Source organism: Triplophysa rosa, linkage group LG8 (assembly GCF_024868665.1).
Source record: "Triplophysa rosa linkage group LG8, Trosa_1v2, whole genome shotgun sequence".
NCBI classification, from domain to species: domain Eukaryota; kingdom Metazoa; phylum Chordata; class Actinopteri; order Cypriniformes; family Nemacheilidae; genus Triplophysa; species Triplophysa rosa.
Window position 1 is genome coordinate 17,899,634 of NC_079897.1, and position 10,448 is coordinate 17,910,081.

The following is a 10,448-nucleotide window of genomic DNA, read 5'->3' on the forward strand; positions in this document are numbered from 1 at the left end:
CTCCGTCAATCTTTTTTTAATGCCCCACTCTGACTTTTTTAGTGACCTCATCATCTTGTTGGATCTCTTTTTGTCAGTGTGAGAGGCAGCTTGTACAGTATGTGCTAATGAATATAATTAATTTTGTTTCCTCCTTCACTCATGAGGTCAAGAGTGTACAATTCATATCACATGTCTAAAAATAATCCAACATGGAGTTGAAGCTGTTCCAAGATATGGTGGTACCAAAAGATTGAGGAGAGAGGTGAGGCTAGGTTATGACATCATGATGACGACGACGATGAAATGACAGTGATTTGAATAGAAATGAAAATCTCTCATTTAATGTTGTTTAATATAAGTCATTGGGCTTAGAAGAGCATTAAATGATAAGAGAACATTAATATCTAGGCCAACTGTATCTTTAAGTGTGAATGCCCGCTCCTGTGAGCATAACTACAACTGTACCTTATTTGTAACTGTGTTATTACTGTATTAGTAATTTACAGAACTGTCACAATGCTAAGAATATACACTTTCTGTGCCAGAAAAGTTGATTCACAAAGTGTCTGCCAAAATCATAATATGCAAATGTTTATTTTTTATAATTATTTTTTCCACTAAAATCCACCCAGGTGTCTCTGAAGTGTAAATCTTAGATGCTGTTGCAAAGATTTCCTATCAGATTGCCAGGTTGCGCTGCACTTATTGCTAATGTAAGAAGAGATTTCGTTTCTGACTCGCCTCTATTTCTGACAACATGCCGCATTCTGCCTGTCTGTCTTTTTACAATAAACTATTGACTAGTCAGTCTTTTTCTCCGCACCTAGACTAATTGACTGCTGGACTGTCTATGTATCTAAGAGCGAGTGTTGAAATTTGACAGCTTAGCGCATCTTCTACAGACCCACCAAATACATTCGTGCAATTATTACCATATGGTGGGCAATATCAACACTTTCCCCATGCTCCATCTGACAGCATCAGTAAGTCTGCTGGTGCTTTTGTCTTCACCTGATCCGAACACCGAAGCAAGTATAACATCTTTCTATCCAGGCACAAATGCAAAAGTGCATTTTTCATTGCGCAGTACTAACCCCTTTCTCGCTTCTCCTAGAGAAAGCATACAAATACACACTCTGTTTTTTCTTTTTTTGTGACGAAATAGAAAACAGGGAAGGTATGAGCAGGGTGTTAGGGAGGGGAAGATAAGGGTACCAGTAAAAGAGAAAGAGAGAGAGAGACTGAGAGTACAAGCGCGGAAATTTTACCAAGCACCCCTGGTGTGAGGCTTGTGTCTGCGCGCTCGCTGCACACTCGTCAGCTCCACGGGCACGGGCACTCGGGCAGGGTGAGTACGCTTCTTTACTCTGTTTTTATTATTCTACACGCTCTTAATAACTGATATCCGACTGACTCAAAGCACATTTTAACATCAGACTTTTGTCGAAGGTTACTGAAAGAAGTTACGGGTAAGCAATATGGACGTGTTTATGGTTGCACTTCGAATGCGTTAACAGTCGCGAATCCATAATTCCAGCAGGTCGCATATTGTGTCATTACGATATTATGTGGGGAACGATTGGAAGGTTGTTTGTGGCCAGATGTTTGTTAATTGTAGACCTTAAGGATCGTTTAGAATACTACCACACAGTACGTGCTTTGTAACTTGTAAAGGTTTTATACTGTATTAACACTCGCAGCTGTTGAGCATGTTTGTACTGGTGAGACGGTCAGAAGTGGGGGAATGATAGTTGGGGTAGTTAAGGCTTTAACTGGCTCACTCAAGTGCCCCAGGAGACGCGCACTGGCATGTAGGTGGGAACTCCATCATTACTGGGCCAAGGTCTTTCCACACGTTAGCCTACATCTGCCTGCCACTCTCTCTCTCTCTTTTCACTGTCCTTTTTTTTAAGTCTACGCGAATTTATTGTAGTATATCTAAATATATTGGGACTATCCTCAAAACGTGCCCTAACATTATGTTTCAAGTTAATCTTACCCAGACTGACAGTATTTGATTAATTCTCTCTGTTTGGGAACAGATGCAAAAGGCAGTTGGTCAAAATAAGTGGATCAGTATGTGATAAAATAACAATGTCCGTGTTGACACCTCCTGGAAGCAATAGTGGACTGGAAGTGACAGAGCACAACAATCACAGATTTGATTCCCGGTGAATGCACTGTAAGTTTTTTTTTTAATAAAAGCATTTGACATGTTTAATAAATAATCAGCAGCATCTTGGTGAGTTTGTGGTTGAACTTGGGTAGGCAGAACTTGTCATGGAGAAGTATGCGCTCTTCTACATCAGTAAACAGCCTTGAGGGGCAGAAGCGCTGGAGGGGCAATAGAGCAGAAAACAGTCAAGCTTGAGTTTGACATTGGTTTCTGCCTCTGTTGTGTTTGGTTTAAAGCCTCGGACACCAGCACTTTTTCATCCTGTGTGCCTTTTTTCTCTACATTGCAAAATCTGTCCATCACTTGCCAGGGTTCATTTTATGTTGACTGGTGGTATTATGGGTTGTGTCATTTTTAGTTCAGAGCTCTGATATTCAGGATCTACCACTCACGACCCGGTTATGCATGAATCTTAACCTAGACACCAGTGATTTGTATTAGAAGCCAAAAGTCTCTCAGGTTTGGTGTGTCTCGCTTTTCCTTATTCTCATGCTCCTTCTTTTTTTCCTTTGTCTTACCTCTCTGAATCACCGACTCAGACAGACGAGAAATGACAGCAAACATTTCTCTTTTTCTGTTTGCGTGTCTCACACACATGCATGTTTTCTCTCTCTTTACAGTCACATGCGCTGCACATCCTCTTTGAAAGTATCTATCATAAAAGTCACCATAGCAGCAGCAGTTCAGTGCCTGTGGAGACAGGAAACGCATCCGTGCACATAAATGAATTACATCATTCAATTCATTCTATTAATCACACGTCAAATCTTTAAAGAGGTAGAGCAAATAACATGATGAGAGCGTTCTCGCATCAGCTCAGCACAGATGCAGAGAGGAGGAAAAGAAATACACACATTTTGCTATGAAAAGACCTTTTAAAGTGATATTCACCCAAAAAGGAAAATTCTGTCAACACTCGCCCTCTTGTCATTACAAACCGTTATGACTTTCTTTCTTCCGCAGAACACAAAAGATGATATTTTGAAGAAAGTTGGTAACCGAACAGCGCCACCAATGCAAGTAAATGGGGGCCAGTTAACAACATTCTTCAAATATATTCTTTGGTGTTCTGCAGAACAAAGGAAGTTTGAAATGACAAGAGGGTGAGTAAATGACAATTTTTTATTTTTGGGTGAACTATCACTTTAAGTTGTCACCCAATGCTGTCATCCAAACAATTACAGTGCAGACAGAGTGAATAATTCATTAATGAAGAATTGATCAAAGCGTTGCCCTGCGTGAATCAAAGGTGGACAGGGTCGAAAGGACCATGTCATCTCAATGTTACAACACATTTCGCACAGAGAACTGTAGTTCATTCTCTCTGACATTTACATACTGCCATTTTTAGTCGTCTGCCCCAAATATGGCCCCTATTCATTCCAGCCTCTGTTCCTCTACATCTCTCTCCTGTAAAGCACCAGAAAGCATCTCATTTTCATGTACACCGGCTTCACCATTCACACACAAATCAAAGAGTGATGCTTTTCCTATGCGTCACACTGCAAAAGAATGCTGATGTGAATTAGCGAGCAGAAATGTTTTCTTATTATTTCTCCATATGCTCCTGCGTCAGTTTCTTCATAAGGACGAGGTCTGTGTCTCGCAGTAAAGCTATGAGTCACGGCTCTGTAGATGCGTGTGTCGTGCGGTCTGACTCGCTGCCAACAACATCTCGCTTCTGCCTCAATAACTGTCACCCGTTAAGCCTGGCGAACTTTGACCTTTCATGTGATTGGTTGATTATACCACAGCGGGACAGGAGTTCCCGGGGTATCAGTCTTCTTTGTCATGCCTCCTGAGCTTTTACAATGTTTGTCTCAGATTATCTTGTGAAGTGAAGAAAAAGATTGAGCGAGAAGACTCCTTTCCGTGGTGCACGTTTTCCCTCCCGTCTGCTCCCATCCGTAATGCCATTGTTGCGTGACTGAGGGCTCGACCTTCAGCACTGATGGTTTTCTCTGTTATTTTGTATGTATGCGTTTGCGTGCAGATGAGCTCTTGCAGCAGCAGGGCTCTGACGCTGCTCTCCACGGTGTTTGGGGCATGCGGATTGCTGTTGGTAGGGGTTGCCGTGGCGACGGATTATTGGCTACTGATGGAGGAAGGCATCGTACTGCAGCAGAACCAAACGGTCGACGTCAAGATGGCATTGCACTCTGGCCTGTGGAGAGTGTGTTTTATAGCAGGTGCCTATGCACGCACACACATTTGCACACACCTGGGGAGTAGGGTAGAGAGGGGCACAAGCTTTTGGTTTTGGCTCAATTATTCAAAACATTTTTTTGATTTAGATTATTTATATTTTCACACAAGCAACATACAGTTCTCTGCTACAAATAAACACTTAAAGTTTGAAAACCTGCAGTTTTTTACAACTACAAAAAAACATCTATCTTTCTATATGTTAGATTTGGGTATATATATTCTATGATAAATGTATAAAAGCAGTTTTGTTTAATTATTAATATTTCATATACTCTCTCTTTCACTGTTTTAGGTTCTGAAAAAGGTCGATGTGTGGCCTCTGAATATTTCACAGAACCAGAGATTGAAATCACCACAGAAAACACAGCAAATATACTCAGTGAGTGACAGGAAATTTCACTTTTAAGTCACATTTCCATACACAACTTTCACTCTTGTTTTCTCTGCTCTGGCAGAAATGGTGCGGACGGCTACTCCCTTTCCTATGGTTTCTCTGCTTTTCGTTTTCACTGCCTTCATCATCAGTAATGTGGGCCACATCCGCCCTCAGCGCACCATCCTGGCCTTCGTTTCTGGAATCTTCTTCATCCTCTCAGGTACTGCAAACCTTCTCATCCAGAAGTTAGATTAAATTAATTTTATGTATGTGTGGATTTATGTGGGTTTACTGTTCTAATGAAGTTACTGTCAGAACACACTTCTATGTGCAGTGAGTCTTTTTTGTGTGACCATTTTGAAAGAAATCTGCGTAAATATTTTTATATGACACTTTCAGATTGTGCCATCTGTAATTATGTCACCACAAATAGGCCTGAAGGAACATTCCTTTAAATTAAATTCCTTTTTGAAAGTCTCTTATTACTTTAAAAAAACAGTTAGTGTCATATTTACTGTGGGATTTTTTTGTAGGATTAGATGTGTAAGGATTTTGTGTTCTGTACTCATCAGAATGCAGCAGTACCATCTGTATTTAATTTGAGATGTCTTCTCTGATCTTAAACCTGTGTCTGACAAGAAAACACTCCATCTGTTTATTATTAATTACTGTTTGGATTGCAGTGAATGGTGATAAAGTTTCTTTTAGAGAATGTACATATTTGTATTATGATTTTTATAATGCTCTAATGCAGAGCAATAGTCATCAATTTATGAATGCAAAAATGCCATGCTTCACTATACTCTGTTAATATTAAACTGGTTGTTTAATAGTGATAGATTTAAACTCTTTTCTATAATCTAGTAAAATATATTTTAAAAATTGGAGCATGCAATTCACTCTTACACCAGCAGAGGGAGGCAAGTTTATAACAGATAGAGAATTGAGGAAGCAGACTTTTGCTCAAGGGTGACCTCAGGATGACTAATAATTTAAAATTATTAAACAAAATGAGCGTTTAAATACATTTTAAAACAACTACAACCCAAGATATTTGTTATTATATATCAATTTGATATTGAATAAACACTTTTCCAGTTTTCAAGCTCTGAAATGGTTTATTGGGAAGAAATTTTGAGTTTTTGTGAGCGGGGGCTTTTGAATATTGTTGAATACAGTGGGGGGCTGTATTGGAAACCTGCTGGAAACAAGCAAAGAAAGGTTTTGTCATAAAATAAATAAGATGTAATATTCTTCTTATCCTTTGTTTTTAATTAAATAAATACATTGCAAGATTTATCATGTTAAACTTTATTGTACAAAAGTTCAGATGCTCATTCCAACAGACTTAAATCATGGTGGAATATAGATCATCAGGTATTATCATAAACTTTATGAAATATTTGAGTACGTGTTCTAAATCATGAACATATTTTTTCACTCAAACTGTTTTATTTATTATTACATTTGTAATAAAAATATTTGCATTCAATTAGAACAATGCAATATACTAGAAGCTATAGTGGTCTACCTTTTGACCCAGTCTGTAAATGTAATAATTATGTATATTGATATACAGTTAATTTGTTAAGAAAATGTTATCCTGCTACTTTTCAAAGTGTTCTAAATCATGATTGAGTGATACATTTATTGAAGAGTAGTTCCTAAAATCTAAAAGTCATAAAAACATGAAACCATATTTTCATAAAATGCTACAGTGACTTACAGTAGGAAAAACGTTCACCTGCTCTGAATGTAGAACTTATTTGTATGCAGACGCCACTGTTGTTTACTACATCGCTGCTTCAACCTTGCACACGGCCAGGAAAGACCTTCAACTTTAAAACAGCTCTCTCTTCCTGCAGCACAAACTTCCTGACAGACCGCCCTTGAAAACATCTTTTTAATCGTCCTTTTGTCTTTGTGTTCTCTGTCAGGCCACTACAGAATATGAAATGGGCATTTCAGAGCTCTTCTGGGCTGATAAAAGGAGATCAGTTGAAAGAAACCATTAAAAAGTAAAGATCTAGTGTGCTGATAGTGCTGTTAAGTGTGACGGTCATGAAATATAGTTGATGTTTGCAGGAGTGTTTCGTGTTTGCTTGTGCTGGTCATTCAGCCGTTGAAATAAATATTTAGTTTGTGTGTGTTGTTGAAGTTAAGACGTGTAGAAAAGGCTTTTTTCACCTATTCTCGCATCATATACTTCCTCCACCTCTCCCTCTCTTACCTGTTCATTAATACATTTCCCTCTGTTCTCCATCCATCTCTCTTTTCTTCACTGTGCCTACAGTGATAAGAGCGTGTGGTGGCAGGCGGGGGGCTGTAATTTATTTAGATGGTACTGATGTCCTCTCATGAGGGGCCGGGGCAGAGCCCTGGAGTGTGTACAGTCCTAGTGTGCATCTGTCGAGGTGGTTGAGGGTGGGTGACGGGTCCTCGGGGTCAGGCTGGAAGCTTGCGCTGTGATGCGCTCATAAATGGTGTAAATAATGTGTGTACATTATGTATGAGCTGTGCTGTCAGTTTCTCCAATGTGCGGTGTTTCATACTTCCTCTGATCCGCTGGGGCAGGGCCGCATTCAGCGCTGCCAAACATATACAGTGATCCGTGTTATCTCAGCATGACTTGAGAATGTTCCAAAGAGCATCTTGTGTGCATCGATGAGAGCAAATAAATCTGACCTTTTGTACAAAGAAGTTAACATGGGCAATGCAACGGATTACTTTCTTGACCCATAAATTCATTATAGGACAGAAGTTTTTGTAAATGCTAAAAACTTGTTTATTTCCAGGTTTAAATTAAACTTTAATTACCAGCTTGTATAATAAGGTTTCAGTCTCAAGCACCCACAATATTGTTTATTCTTGTCATTTCTCATATTTTAATACACCAGCATTTAAAGTGATAGTTCACCCAAAAATGAAAATTATTTTGTTGTTTACTCACCCTCTAGTCAGTTTAAACCTGTATGACTTTCTTTCTTCCGCAGAACAAGAAAGTAGATATGTTTAAGAAAGTTAGTAACAGAACAGCGCCGGCACTCATTCGTTTCTATTGTATGGACACAAAACCAATGCAAGTGATTGGGTACCGGTCAACAACATTCTTCAAAATATCTTCTTTTGTGTTCTGAGGAAGAAAGAAAGTCATACAGGTTTAAATTGACAAGAGGTTGAGTAAATGATGACATCATTTTCATTTTTGGGTGAACTATCACTTTAACCTTTCATCTGACTTATACGTCTTTCTCTTTGTCTGTCTTTTTCTCAGGGCTGAGTTTGGTGGTTGGATTAGTGTTGTATATCTCCAGTATCAATGATGAAGTGATGAACAGGCCACGAGAACCAGAGCAGTTCTTCAACTACCGCTACGGCTGGTCGTTCGCATTTGCTGCCAGCTCCTTCCTGCTCAAAGAGGTCAGAGATCAAACTTTCTGCATGAAATTTCAGTCCAAAAAATGTTTTTTTTTTTATATCTTTTTTTGTAAGCTCTATTGCCTCCAATGACCAGGATATAGTTATATGTTAAAGCTCCAATGACTTTGGCTGTGCATCAGAGCCCGAGGGGCTCGACCAATGATGGCACTGTAATGTCATTAGATTCTGCTGAAGTAGAAGCTTTTAGCATGACCCTCCTCGTATGCTTTATGAATGTGAATCTTCAAGACATGCTCCAGTTTGGCTACTGAATACTCTATTTAGAGCAGTTAATCATAATTTTTCATTGGCTGTGAAATTAAACACAGCTATTACTATAAAAGGTTGTGCCAAGGACAATAACATCACCGTGCATATATTCATTTCAATTGATATTTTTACACAAAAACCCAAATGCAGTCTGTCTTTTCATTGCATGACTTTGATTTCTCATTCTCTCTTTAACTCCTTCAGGGTGCTGGTGTGATGTCTGTGTATCTCTTTATGAAGCGCTACGCAGAAGAGGAGACATATCGGCCTCACCCGGCTCTCTACCGTCCCCGACTTTCCGAGGGCAGCGACTACAGCGGCCAGTATCTCCATCCAGAGACCTGGCCTCCACCCCAGCGAGCACGGAGTGCCTCCGAGATCTCCAGCGACATCTCCATCCAGCTTACTCAGAACACCCAACCCCCGCCGAAGACCCAACATAACATGACTTCTCCGGGAATCACGACTGCTTCCAGCCCCACCTCTGGAGCTGATTATCAGCTTCCATTGGCAGCTTCTGGTGCTTCATTCCTCCATAACCATCCTCTTCACCCTGGAGCGCATGGAGGAGCTGCAGCATCGCAGTCCCTGCCCCTGTCCGCATCACCCGCTGCAGTGCCACCCCCACACTATCACACACATATGCGCATGGGTGCCTCTCCCTGCTAAATGCAGGTTGAAGAGAAAGTTTTTTTGATATTTGTTTTAAGTGAGGTAGAGCAGAAAGAAAGAAAGAGAGTTTGCGTTAAGGTGAGTTATAGTTTTATATGAGAAGTACCAAATATCTTGTTTGTAACACAAGGCCTCTTTTTTAAGATTGAATGTGGTAGTGATATTGTAGTATATTAAATGGCACATGGATCTAATGAGGGTTTATTGCACAGTGCAAAACATTTTGAAAATCTCACACAACACAACTGACAATTCATTTCCGTAGGTTTACACATTTAGAGCATAAGAGAACTGTAACTATTGCCTTTACTTTATAGCTGATATTAAAGATATTCTTGAACTTAAGTTATACGTATTTCTCATAGTGAAATCTGTGAATTGTTAGGTTTAGTATTAATATCATCAAATGCTTGAGTGGGAATTACTTAGTTATGTATGAACAAATTTAAACAATGAACATATTGTTTGCATTTTTTAATAAGAGTGATAGATAAACCTGGGAATTGTTCTCAACATGTTAAGAAACATTGAGTAGAGAGGACCTATTTCTTGTGTAAACATTGCGTACTATTGTGTTTGTGGCTGTGATTTTAATTCACTGCCTTTCTGCAAAGATGTAAACAAATGTGGTGGGAAAATGTCACGAAATTAAAATGATTTGAAAGCTCTTATTCTGTAACATCGTTTTCTAAATGATTTTAGGGTTAGTGCTGCGTTCAAGTCACCTCGGATTTAGGATATTTCCCACCTTAACCCGAAAATATTTTTTTAGAATGGCGCTCTTTTAATGTTAATAAATATACTTAATGCTACAAAATAATTAGGCTAGTAACATTAATGTTTTAATGTTACTAAATACTTTAAATGTTACTAAATCCACGCGTTACGTCAAGGTTTGTGGTGGGAAATATCCCAAATCCGAGGTGTCTTAAACGCAGCATTATTTCTACTAAACATGACGCATCCCTCTCGCTCTGATCGAACCGCACGACAGCATAGACAGTCAATATTATCAGTGCCCACATCGACATCTAGTGGTTGAGAAACGCTATCGAACTGCAATTACATCAGTAGCGCTGTCTGTGGTGCTGAAATGTCATTAACCCATAGAAAATAAAGACGTCAATCTTAAATGTTTAAAAAAAGACTTAATCGTGTTAAAGTGTTTCTCAGTAATAACTATAATTACAAAACAGCGACTGCAACGAGCATAGCGAATGACAGCTACAAAACGCGTTTTAAGGCACATTTGGTCAGAAGCTCTCAAAAATATTCCAATTTGATGCGGCACTGTGCGATTACGTCATTTTTCTGATCAGTTACGTTTGATATGCTTTTGTCAGA

At 39.2% G+C, this 10,448-nt stretch overlaps 1 protein-coding gene across 1 annotated transcript; it reads left to right on the top strand.

The window, feature by feature from the left end:
• Nucleotides 1-1,110: 1,110 nt before the first annotated feature.
• cacng7b (calcium channel, voltage-dependent, gamma subunit 7b) lies at nt 1,111-9,799 on the top strand. Its single transcript, XM_057339179.1, has 6 exons — nt 1,111-1,330; nt 4,152-4,347; nt 4,659-4,745; nt 4,822-4,962; nt 8,017-8,162; nt 8,637-9,799. The coding sequence occupies exons 2-6, from the start codon at nt 4,152-4,154 to the stop codon at nt 9,099-9,101; spliced, it is 1,035 nt and encodes a 344-aa protein (XP_057195162.1). The 5' UTR covers nt 1,111-1,330; the 3' UTR covers nt 9,102-9,799.
• Nucleotides 9,800-10,448: the final 649 nt, after the last annotated feature.